The sequence below is a fragment of the Microtus ochrogaster genome, chromosome 2 (genome assembly GCF_000317375.1).
Source record: "Microtus ochrogaster isolate Prairie Vole_2 chromosome 2, MicOch1.0, whole genome shotgun sequence".
Lineage (NCBI taxonomy): Eukaryota > Metazoa > Chordata > Mammalia > Rodentia > Cricetidae > Microtus > Microtus ochrogaster.
Genome location: NC_022010.1, coordinates 21,613,858 through 21,626,612, shown reverse-complemented (window position 1 = coordinate 21,626,612; position 12,755 = coordinate 21,613,858). Strand labels below are relative to the sequence as shown.

The 12,755-nt window shown below is 51.5% G+C and overlaps 1 protein-coding gene across 1 annotated transcript in view; it reads right to left on the bottom strand.

The window, feature by feature from the left end:
- Window positions 1-8,688: 8,688 nt before the first annotated feature.
- The window catches only part of Ssc4d (scavenger receptor cysteine rich family member with 4 domains), a 12,929-nt gene continuing 8,862 nt past the window's right edge, over window positions 8,689-12,755 (bottom strand). Inside the window, exons 7-10 of the mRNA XM_026789011.1 lie at window positions 12,424-12,498; window positions 12,000-12,311; window positions 10,945-11,019; window positions 8,689-9,676 (exon numbers count right to left, since the gene is read on the bottom strand). Coding sequence (XP_026644812.1) covers window positions 9,360-9,676; window positions 10,945-11,019; window positions 12,000-12,311; window positions 12,424-12,498 — 779 coding nt within the window. The 3' untranslated portion in view covers window positions 8,689-9,359. The remainder of the gene's footprint in view (window positions 9,677-10,944; window positions 11,020-11,999; window positions 12,312-12,423; window positions 12,499-12,755) is intronic.

Below are 12,755 nucleotides of genomic sequence, written 5' to 3'. Positions count from 1 at the left end.
CCAAAGCCAGAGAAACCCTGTCTCGAAAAAAACCAAAAAAAAAAAAAAAAAAATGCAGATAGCCTAGTATGGATCATGCTTGTAATCCCAGCATCCAAGATGCTGAGGCAAGAGTTCAGGGCCAGTCTGGGCTACATACTGAGACTGTTGGGTTATGTAGGGTCTGGATCCCTGGGTTTGTAAGAGCTGGTCCTGAATAAAATAATAATAAAGAATTGGGGTCAGGTGTAACATCACAGACCTTTAATTCCAGCATTGGCAGGCAGAGGCAGGTGGATCTCTGAGTTTGAGGCCAGTCTGGGTCTATAGAGTGAGTTTCGGGACAGCCAGAGTTCTATAGTGTGACCCTGTCTCAAAACAAACACAGATTTAAAAATAAATGTGGGAGCCTGGAAACAATCAGCCTGGAGGGTTGGGGTGGTTTGGGGGGCACAGGTGGATCATCTGAGGTGTTGAGGGGAAGATCTGTCCCTGGAGGAGCATCCCGAGAGATGACAGGTGAGAGGGATGGGGTTGATGTGGCCAGCAGGGAGATTTCTGGGAACCTGTTTCTCTGGAAAATAGAAGCTGAAGTCATTGCTGAGTCATGGCAGGAGGAGGGGAGGAGGCTAAAAGGACAGCCTGCCGGTTTCCCGGAGCTCCTGAAGTGGGTGGGGGTGAGGGCTTAGAAAGACTGACCATTCTGCAGTCATCTGGGCCTGGAAGCCATGTCCTAAGGGGCCAGTCACCTGTCCCACCCTGAGGTTTTCTCTAACAGTTGCTAAGCGGTGTAGGTTGAGAAAGTTGAAATCAGACCACCAGGATAGACAGGATTCAGCATGGCCACGAGATGGGTGAAGGATAGTACTGGCAAGGAGTGGGTGTAGATATTGGCCTTACCTCTGTCCGAGCAGGGAACTGGAAGCTTTGCAGACACTGAAACCCAGAGACAGAATAAGAGCAGAGTCCCCTAGACAATCAGAGAACACTCAGGAGAATGGGGCTGACCTGGACAAGAGTTGGGGGTGTGGCTTAGCTGTAGATCACCTTCCCCGGAAATCTTAGGGAGGTGGGCTGAGGACCCAGGAGTAGAGTGTCTGCTTAGAATCCCCCAGTGAGGGACTGAGGTGGGGCTCAGTGGTAGAGCCCCTGCCTAAAATCCCCCAGTGAGGGGCTGGGGTGTGGCTCAGTGGTAGAGCACCTGCCTAGAATCCCCCAGTGAGGGGCTGGGGTGTGGCTCAGTGGTAGAGCACCTGCCTAGAATCCCCCAGTGAGGGGCTGGGGTGTGGCTCAATGGTAGAGCCCAGCCCATCATGAGCAAGGCCCAAGTTCCATTCCCTGCACTCGGGAGGCAGATCTCTGAGTTCAAGGCTAGCCTGGTCTACAGAGTTTCAGAACAGCCAAGACTACACAGAGAAACCCTGCAACCTGTCTCAAAAAAACAAACAAAAAAGAAAAAAAGAAAAAGAAAAAAGGTGGGGGGAGGCTTGCACCTTGACTATAATTGTGTGGTTTCCCCCGCCCCTCCCCGCAGACGTAAAGAAACAAGGTTTAGGATTGTATGCTGACAGCAGGGGAAGTAGGATTGTATTCCTACTTCCTACTGGGGAAGTAGAGGCAGGAGGATCAGGAGTTCAAAGTCAGTCTTGGCCACACCACTGATAAGAGGAGGATCAGCCTGTGAAACGCGAGACTCTGGAAGGGAAGGGAGGAAGAGGCAATGGGGGGGGTGGAAGGGGGAGAGAAAGGGGGAGGGAGAGAGAGCCCACAGGAAGTCAACCTGATGGGGACAGAGACAGTGAAAGAGAAGATGCTGAGCAAGCTGGTCAGATGCCAGGGTCATTCTGGAAACTGCTGGGCTGGACCCAATCAGGGCAAGATGGATGGCTGCTTTGAGAAGGTAGAAGCCACCACTCTAGGCAATTGGCCTGTCTCTTCTTTCAGTATAATCTGCAGAAAAAGCCCAGTCTGGAGCAGGCACGATATGGTAGGGTAGTGCAAGCCTGTAACCGCAGCACTAGGTAGCAATTCAACAGCTACCAAGGATTAGCAATTCAAGGTCATCCTCAGCAACACAGAAAGGACAAGTTGGGCTACACCAGGCTCCTCTGAAGCAAAAAAAGGGGGGGGGGGCGTAGGGGAGTTTTGGTTCCTGTCACCCACCTGGTAGTTCACAAGCTCCAGTTATAGAGGAGCTGACATGTCTTTAGACCTCCAACGGCTTCTACACACACATGTAACACATACATGCACACATGCATATAAATACCACCCGGCTGACCCCCCCACTTGTGTATGGTAGCCCAGGTCTGCCTGCATTCGTACACACACAGTATATACACAAAAACACAATAATAGCCGAGCGATGGTGGCGCACGCCTTTAATCCCAGCACTTGGGAGGAAGAGGCAGGCGGATCTCTGTGAGTTCGAGACCAGCCTGGTCTACAAGAGCTAGTTCCAGGAGAGGCTCCAAAACCACAGAGAAACCCTGTCTCGAAAAACCAAAAAAAAAAAAAAAAACCAAAACAACAACAACAAAAAACAAAACTCACAATAATAACAGAAAATGGAAATTAATCTTTTTCTTTTTCAGGTATTTGTCATAGTGACTCAAAGCAGCACAGCAGATGTGGAGAAACCCATTTCCATCCATTCACATCCATGACCTTCAACACTATTTATTTTTATTTATTTGTTTATTTGAGAAGGTCTAAAGTAACTCAGGTTGACCTTGAACTTGCTCCTTGGAGACTCCACCGGATTCCACCTCCTTAGGGCTCTGATTATAGTTGTCTGCTGCCACACCCAGTTTAAGCAGTGCTGGAGATCAAACTCGGGGTTTCATGCGTGCTAGGCAAGCGCTCTACCAACTGAGCCACAATTCAGGCCAAGTTTTTCTGTTGTTGTATTTGTGTCCCCCCTCCGCCCCCCAGATAGGTTCTCACCACATAGCCCAGGCTTGGAACTCATAATGGTCCACCTGCCTCTGCTTGTCTCCACGAGCTGGGACTAAAGGTATGAGTTACCGTGCCCAGATCTAGTATTTCCATTTTATTGTGTATGCTCTGCAAGTGTGTGTGCACACGTGTGAGCATGTAAGAATATGTGTGTGTGTGGGATATGTGGGTGTCTGGTAAGAGCGCAGATGTGTACATGAGACAGAGGGTTAGGAGGTCAGTCCTCTCCTACTTTCTTTTTGTTGTTGTTGTTCTGGTTTTTCAAGACAGGGTTTCTCTGTAGCTTTGGAGCCTGTCCTGGAACTAGCTCTGTAGACCAGGCTGGCCTCAAACTCACAGAGATCTGCATGCCTCTGCCTCCTGAGTGCTGGGATTAAAGGTGTGTGAAACCACCAACCCCGCCCAAAGCTGTATTTTTGGTGCTCAGTGTCCTTACTAAGTAGAAACAACTCTCACTTTTCAAGCTGTCCAGATGGACTGAACAATATCACATGGAAAAGCGCTCCCATGAGCTGACTGCTGCCAAACTAGGCATAGACACAGGCTCCTCCAACTCATGCCAAGGCCTCGAGACAGTAGATTAACCAGGGTGGCAGAGAGCAGGTGCCACTTTGTCCGCAGCCTCTCAGCCTACCTGACAAGTGATGGAGGGGCTCTCTAAGCCTGAAGCCTCTCACACAGGGGCAACCAGACAGCGGAAATAGAAGCCAATGATGGTGCCAACACCCGTGTCCCAGTCGGCCTGTGGGTGACCTCGGGCAGGTCAGTCCTTGCTCTGAGTATTTCTTTATCTGCTGAGACTGAGTTATTAAAGACTTTCACTCGAGTGGCAGGGCCAATCATAAGACAATACAGGCTCCGTTAGGGTGATCCTACACATATAAATTGCTGTGATAGAGCAGGCCGTGTTAAAATCCTCAGGCTAACCGGAATGATGAAAGGAAAGGACACGACCCTCGTAGGTGTGGTCGGAGAGCATAGTCAAAGGCTATGGGAAAAGTCCAGAGTGGACAGGAGCAGACTGAGCTGGGTTATGGGGGTGGGGGTAGGGAAAATGACAATGGTGACGGCGACGACCAGGTGCAGCAGCCAGGAGGCCAAAGGTGCAAAAGGGAGGGTAACCAAAGTGTCTGGGTTATATAGGAAAAGCCTAAGGTCAGCCCAGCTCTGGGCTGGATAGTTCAGGGTAGAGCACAGGGAATATCAGCCTTACCCAGTAACAGGTGAGGACTGAGAGATGCTGGGAGAGGCGGCCATGTTTGCTTTTGATATTTTAAATAGGTACCTCAGCCTTTGTCCCGGATTTAAACTTAACAGACACAGAGTAGCTCAACACCCATTAGACCCGTAGGAAAACTGAGTTCCAGGTCAACCTGACTGCTGTGTGAGGACCCCCTTCCCCCCCAGAGATGTCAAAGTCAAGGATGGTCAGGCAGAGCTGAACACCTAGGAGGATAAGCAAGGTCAGGAGGTCGTGTTCATTTTTGGTCACATGACAAATTTCAGGCCAACATGGGCTACATTATCTTGTCTCAAAACAAAATAACAAAACCCCTCAGTTTATTGCTCATGCTGGCCAGAGGTGGGTAACCTTTTCCAACCCTTTTTGTTTATTGTATGTTTTTGAGCTAGTGTCCAGGATAGCCAGGGCAACACATAGAAACCCAGTCTTGAGAAAAAAAAAAGAAAGAAAAAAAATGTCCTTCATGTAAACAATAGTAGGGGGTTAAGATACAGCTCGGTGGGTAGAGTGCTGGCTTATGTGAAGTTCTGGGTTCCTTAGCACAGCATCAATGAGCTGCGGTGAGTGGTGGAGCACATCTGAAATCCCAACGCAGGGGAGGTGGGTAGAGGAGGGAGGAACAGAAGTTCAAGGTCATCTGTGGCTGTGTAGAAAGTTGGAAGCTAGCCTGGGCTACCTGAGATCTTGACTAAAACAATATTTTTTTCTAGATGGGATTTCTCTGTGTACCAATGGTAGCTGTCCTGGAACTCGCTTTGTAGATCACTCGGGCCACGAACTCATAGAGATCCGCCTGCTTCAACCTCCTGAGTACTGAGATTAAAGGCCTGCGCCACCACCGCTCAGTAAAAAACAAACCAAAAAAAAAAAAAAAAAAAAAAAAAAAAAAAAAAAAAAGGAAGAAGGAAAGACGAGCTGCCCTGTGGCCCAGAAGTTGGTGGCGGTAACTGGCAATGTCTGCAGGGCTGAAACGTCGCGTAAACTCTTGGGAAGGCTAGCCTGTCCTCCCTTGTGCATGCAACACCTTGGACCACGTCGGAAACCCTTGTCCGACCAGACCTAGAACTCTCCTGAGGAAACGGGGGTGGTAGAGGGATTGTCCCAAAGAGGGCGGCTCCATCGCCCTCCTCCGGCCCGCCCTGCAGCAACCTGCAGTTTGCTGTGACTGGCTGTACCAGCTCCCGGGCCATCCAATCAGAATCCTTCAAGGAGAATGAGGCGTGGCCTCGGCCTTTCTTGCGTTCCTGCGGTGACTCAGCAGGAAGGCGCGAAGTGAGTGGGACGGAAGGGCACAGCCACGTCACGTCCTCTGCTACCCTGTCCGCGTCCAGGTCGTCGAGGCTTGTGGGGCTCTAGTGGGAATGCCAACACCTGGCCCCTGATGTTTTTCGGTGACCCAGCAAAACCCTAGAACTGTCATTGGGCTTTTGTTTCCTCCCTTTGCACAGCAGACATCAACACTTCCCGGGACAGTGCCTTCGAGTGCAAAGCCCTGGAAATTTGGAGCTTGACCTTACAGGAAGACAACCTCAACTGCCTCATTTTAAAAAAAATATTTTATTATTTTATTTTTTTGCTAATCCCTCAATCCTCAATGTTTGGCTCCAGCCCAGGTTGTCAGGCAGGTGTAACAACAAATAAATCGGGGAGGATAGCAAGCTACAGGAACTTAGAGACAAAGACTTCATGTCCACATGATGAGGGGCCAGGGCTGGCGTGATGGAAGGCTCGGCGGGTAAAGGGATTCTCTCTAGAATTCTCTAAGAATCCCAGGGACCCGCGTGGTAGAAGGAGAGACATCCTGTGACCTCTACCAAACACAGGCATGAAATACCTCTTTCTTTATTTTTTTTTCTTTTTTGTTTTGTTTTTTGAGACAGGATTTCTCTGTAACTTTGGAGCCTATCCCGGAACTCGCTCTGTACACCAGGTTGGCTTCAAACTCAGAGATGTGCCTGCTTCGGCCTCCCAAGTGCTGGGATTAAAGGCGTGCATCACCAAGGCCCGGCCTTTTGTTTCTTTTTACATATTTATTTTGTGTGTGGAAATACACATGTGTGCGATAATCCACATGTAGGGTCAGAATGTAGGGGCCAGAGGACAACTAGTTTTTTGTTTGCTTTTTTTTTTTTTTTTTGGTTTTTCAAGACAGGGTTTCTCTGTAGCTTTGGTACCTGTCCTGGAACTAGCTCTTGTAGACCAGGCTGGCCTCGAACTCCCAGAGATCCGCCTGCCTCTGCCTCCCAAGTGCTGGGATTAAAGGTGAGCGCCACCACCGCCCAGCTTTTGTTTGCTTTTTGAAGACAGTTTCTCTGTAGCCTTGGCTGTTTTCTAACTCGATCTGTAGTCCAGGCTGGCTTTGAGCTTACAGACATCCACCTGCCTCTGTCTCCCAGTGCTGGGATTAAAGGCATGGGCCACCACACCCAGTTTTTATTTAGCATAGTGGGTAAGGGGCATCAGAGAGAAGGCTCATCAGTTAGTGGCACTGGCTGCTCTCCAGCGGACCCAGGACTGAGTCAGCACTCACAGGAAGCTCATACCTGTCTATAACGCTAATCTTCAGGGACCTAATGCTCTCTTCTGGCCTCCTCGTGCACCGGGCACACATGTGGTACACAGACATACACGCGGGCACATCACCCATGCACATAAATTCTTCTTCTTTATTTTAATGAGCAAAATGCCAACTGAGAAATGGACAAGATGGAGAGATGGCTCAGTGGTTTGGAGCTCACACTGCTCCTCCAGGATGCAGCTGTGGGTAAAACCCTCTAGAGAGGAACGAAGATGGGAGAAGCATCAGCGACATGACACAGAAGGAAGAGACTGGGCAGATGTAAGAGAGATAGGAATGGGGGACGGAGGTAAGGAGGAGGAAAATCCACACTTTGTTTGAAAATGTTATAATTAGTGCCAGGCAGTGGTGGTGCATGCCTTTCATCCTAGCACTCAGCAGGCAGAGGCAGGTGGATCTCTGTGAGTTCGAGACCAGCCTGGTCTACAAGAGCTAGTTCCAGGACAGGTTCCAAAGCTATAGAGCAACCCTGTCTCAAAAGCCAACCAAACAAAAGGCTAATTAGCCTGGCATGGTGGCATAGGCCTTTCATCCCAGTACTTAGGACGTGAGTTCAAGGATAGCCTAATCTACATAATGAGTTTCAGGCCACCTAGGGCTGCAGAGTGAGACCCTGTTTTAAAAAATAGAGAGAGACAATATAGAGAAAGAGAGAGACAGGTATCTAATACCTTGTTTGCTAACCTAAAAATAAAATGGGGAGGGGCTAGGGAATGAATGAGTATAGAGAACCGGCTGCTCTTCCAGAGGCCTTGGGTTCATTTCCGAGCACCTAAATCAGGTAGCTCACAACTTGCTCCTAACTTCAATTCCAGGAGATATGACACCCTCTTCTGATCTCCAGGGGAACATGCAAACATGTTGTATATATGTATGAGTGCACACGCATGCACCTGAGCACAGACACACACAATAAAAAAAAATCTGCGTGTGTGGGGAAACAATTGGAGGAGTTGTGGCTCAGTGAGTACTTGCCTTACATGAACTAGGTCCTAGGTTCAATCACCAGTCCTGCAAAAAAAAAACCCAAACAAACAAACAGAAAAAAAAAAGCAAGCAGAAATGAAGTCTGAAGAAAGCAGTAAAGAATATCCTGAATAGGTGCTGAAGAGATGGCTCAGCAGTTAAGAGCACTGGCTGCTCTTCCAGAGGACCTGGGTTCAAGTCTCAGCACCCACATGGCAGCTCACACTGTTTCCAACTCTTGTTCCAGAGTTTGAGGTTAGCCTAGTTTACAAAGTGTGTTCCAGGACAGCCAGGGCTATACAGTGAAACCCTGCCTTAAAGAATAAAACAAAACAAATGAACAAAAACCCAATCTACAGATGCATAGGCGGCCAAGGGAAGAAGGTGGCGGGGCCTCTCTGGAAGCCCAGGCTGCCTTAAACTCCTAATCCTCTTGCTTCAGCCTATACATGCTTGGATCACAGACTTCCACCACCACCACCAATTCAGACAGGGTCTCTGCCTCTAGACAAGGTCTTTTGTAGCCCAGGCTGACCTTGAACTCCTGATCCTCCTGCCGAGGACTCCTTCAAAGAGGTAACAGCACAGGTGGTACTGTCATTTTATTTTCCTGGTTTGTTCACTCAGGCTCTCTCGCTCTAACTCTGGCTGGCCTGAAACTTCCAGTGTTCTTGCTTCCTCAGCACCCTCAGTACAGGGACTGGGAGCTGGACTTCCTCTCCTTTCCTGGATCTAGATTTGTGAGTGTGTGATAGAATAGGGAGGTTGACCAGAAGCTCCTCGAGGAGCCTGAGGCTCCATGGTGATTCAGCGTTTCCAGGCTGTGATGAGCCAGTGAAGAACTCCTGGATGATGCTCTTGGACCACAGCCTTTCATCTCTATGCCGGGTTTTCTCCAGAAAGTCCTGCCTGGAGTCTTTCCAGCTGCCCCAATACAGGTTCTCAAACAATGACCTCAGTTAAAAGACCCAGGAATAATGCTTTATTGACTTGGCACCTATGAACAGTGGCCACAGGCCTCCAGGCTTCTTTGCTACTGCAGAGTGGAGGCTCTGTGCCAGGGGCAGTGGAAATCAGAGACGGTGCAGGAAGGGGCTCCTCCTGTCCCTGCTTTGTCCCCTGAAGCCCCCTTGTTCAGCCGAGCACCATCTGAGTCCAGGTCCTCACCCAGCAGGGAAGGTGAGGACCTAGGACCTTCTGCAGTCCCCTGACAGTCTGTACGGAGAACAGCCCAACCCCTTCTGCCTCCCCTCTTTTGGGAGGGGGGAGACCAAAACAGGTCATTAGAAGTGTTTAAGGGCATTGCCGTGAGCCCAAGCCTTGTGGATATGGGTGGAGAGAAGAATGGTTGGGGGTACGGTATGAGTTTCCCCAAAGAGAAGAGGTGAGTCATTCTCCCACATCTGCTTTGACTGGGCATATTACCACGTTCACTGTACTGGGCCTCTAGCAGGTGACAACAGTCTGAGGCCACACAGTAAGGGGATGGGAGTGGGCACTGCAGTGTAGCTCCCCCCTGCAAGGGGATAAAGGGGCACCAGGAACTGCAGAAATCACAGGAGGAGATCCTTGAAAAGGAGGGGCAGTTCCCCAATAGGCTCCTTTGATATGATCCAGAGTGTACAGCCCGCTGTGTCACAATGGCTGGCACAGGACACTGGCGTCCTCGCTGTGGTCACAGTTGTGGACATCCCAGCGGATATGAGAGCAGAGTAGCAAGGTGCTCTCATCTCCTCGACATTTGACATTGTCCAAGAGGATGGGGCCTCTGCCTGGGCCAAAGTGGGCCTCGCCGGGAGCTGCCAGAGCCTGGCCACATCCCAGCTGACGGCACAGGACAATGGCTGCCCGTAGGTCCCAGGCGTCATCGCAGACAGTGCCCCACCGCTGTCCTAGGAAGAGCTCTACACGCCCCTCACATCGGTGGCTTCCACTAGCCAGGCGGAGGTGCCCTGGGTTGGAGATAAGGCCAGAGGGTCAGAAGAGCCCATAGGCTCAAGAGATGGCTCCATGGTTGCCATCGAGTCACGTGGCTTGAGTTCCACCCCCAAGAACCAATCAGTGAAGCGAGAAGAGCAATTCCCACGGGTTGTGTCCTCTGACCTTCACATTCAGGCTGTTGTGTGTTCACATGGGTGTGAACACATGCATGCACATACACACAGACACCAATAAATAATGCTGGACACGGTGGTGCACACCTTTAATCCCAGCACTAGGGAGGCAGAGGCAGGCGGATCTCTGCGAGTTTGAAGCCAGCCTGGCCCACAGAGCAATATCAGGTCAACCAGAGCTATGTAGTAAGACCCTCATGAGACAAAGTAATAAAAAACTGTTTTTGAAAGGAGGAACTAACATGCTAGAAACTTCCATGCTAGACTAGGTCAAGGGATGCCCTGGGAGCCCTCAGGACATTAAAGCTGGGCAGCAGGACTTGAGACTGAAGAAATAACAGGGGCCTCAGTGCTGTGCTCTCTGCTAAGGCCTCTGCTCACAGTCTCAGTCCCTTAGGTTAGCTTTGTGACAATGTCTTCTCTTGCCCCCCAAAGTTTCCTGTCTCCCCTTCTGCACCTGGATTCCCTGAGCTAACTAGTTGTTTTTCTGAGAGGTATGTGGCCTAGGCTGGCCTTGGATTCGCTATCCTTCCAACTTACATCTCCATAATGACGGGATGAAAGCCATGGGCCCATCACGCTAATTCTGCATTCTCTAGCTCCTAGATTGTATCCCCATCCTTTCAGTTCGATCCCAACACTAGAAGTCTCTAGATTGCTCTAGTATTTAGACTTGTGAGACCCAGGTGGGCTTCAAATACACAGAGCTGGCCTTGAACTGATTTTCCTGCCTCAGTCAAAGTTTACAGGATTACAGGAGTGTTCCAAGACACCCAATTTATGAGGTGATGTGTCACAGATAAAGCCAGGGGTCAGAAAGGGCTGGCCCACAGATGACATGGCTAGAGACTGAACCTGAAGATCCTGCAAGCCAGGCAAACACTCCACTCACAGGACTATATCCCCTACTCCCGACCCCCAGTTCCAGACTAGTTTAAAATCTACCTCCTCCTTCCTGGGTATTATACTCCCATCCGTGAGGCCTGGGAACAGCACAAAAGGACAAGTGTTCTAGGACCTGGTCAGTTCTGCTTTGCCCTTCCTCAGTCCAGATTCATATTAATCCCAAGGTTCCAACCTCATTTTCAGTGACAGTAAGCACCTACCATCTCTGGGCCGAGGACTGGGCATTCGGGTGGTCTCAGAACCATCCTGCTGGAGGAGTCCCAGCTCCTCTGGACCTGGCTCAGCAAGGGCAGAAAAAAAAAGTGGGGGGCTGTCACTTTGGTAAACATGCTCCCTAGAGCCAGGTCATCCATCTCTCCTAATTTTCCATGTTATAGAGACAGAAAGAACCCCCCAAAACTGCCAAGACACAGGAGGACCCCCGAAGCCTGGGCAGCCAATAAAGATGGAGATGCCACTTTCTGCAGCAAGCAATGAACAAAAGGAGTACACCAGGTCTCGTCAGACTTTGTAAGCGGCCTTTTTTCACTGATTTCTCTGAAAAGTCAAAGGCTATCTCTGGGAAAGTAGTCTACTCCACCTGCTTCCTCTCCATCACTAGTACTTAGGAGGAACCTTGACTCAGCAGGGAGGGAATCACACAACCCTTTGCAAGTCGGAGACAGCACTGCACGAACCCTCCCTACGTCGCGCCCTATTCTCCCTGCAGAGGACTCGCCCTTCCGGTCACACCGCTACCGCACAGGCGCAACTGGAGGGTGAGGCTACTCCCCTGTGCGTAATACTTCCGCTGCAGTGCTGCAGAGACCGCCACGCCCATTCCGCATCAGAACCCGCTTAGCCCTCAGCACGGAGCATGCGCGGCGAGGCCCCTCGCCATTCTCGACTACCCGCCCACGAAACAGTGGGCGCCTGCGTGCAGTTGCTCGCCTTTTCAATCTTGGACCTGCCCTAAAGGCTACTCAGGTCCCCTACGGGGCAGTAGGCGCAGGCGCACGACCCCACCCATGCCTTTCAGGCTTGGCCCCACCCCCGCTGAGAGGGTTTCAAGAGGCCACGCCCACGAGGCTGTGTGTGCCCATGCCCCGCCCCACGCAGAACCCCGCCCATATTGCCTGCGAGCGCAGACGCACACCCCAGCGTGTGCGTCTTCACGTCTCGTCCCGCTCGCCCGGGCCCCGCCCACATCGCGCAAAGCGCCCGCGGGCGGCCCCGCCCACTCCTCCTCGGACTCCACCCCTCCCGCCAGCTTCACCTGCGCACAGGGCTCCGGCGTCTTCGTGATGGCCGCAGTTGTGCTGTCCCCAGCCCAGGTGGAAGCAATCGCTGAGGCGAGCCTCGGTCCCGGTGCAGCCTACGTTGTCCAACAGCACGGGGCCTCGGCCATAGCCGAAATGACCAAGGCCCGTGGCTCCGAGCGCGGGCCCGCACCCCGCCTCGCGGCAGGCCACGCGCGCGTCCGCGAAGTCCCAGTCATCATCGCACACGGTGCCCCAACCTCCGGCGTACAGCACCTCCACGCGGCCGCGGCACGGGCTCGGGCCGCCTACCAGCCGCAGCCTGCCGCCTACAGGGCGCACAGGCCGGTGCCAGAGTGGCCGGGCTGGGGCGGCGGGATCCCTACTGCAGCCCGCATCCCACCCGCTCCCACCCCGGGCGGGACCCGGGAGGCCACTTACTCTTCTTCCCCGAGGCCCAGGCTGCCGTGGTGAACCGCATGGTATCCCTGGAAGGCAGGGCACCAACTCCTGTAGCTGTCGAGACAGGGGAGCCTTTGAAGGGGGTCGGGGGCGGAGGTCATTTTACCACACCCGCTTTTCTGCACAGAGCCACAGTGCTATCTGTGAAGTCGCCAGAAAACTTGATAAAAATAAACATCTTTTTGAGTCTTTTCTTTCTTTCTTTTTTTTTTTTTTCCGAGACAGGTTCTCCTGTAACCTTGAATGGCCTGGAACTCACTATACAGACAGGGTTGAGCTCAGATCTCCCTCCAGAGTTCTAGGGTTAAAAT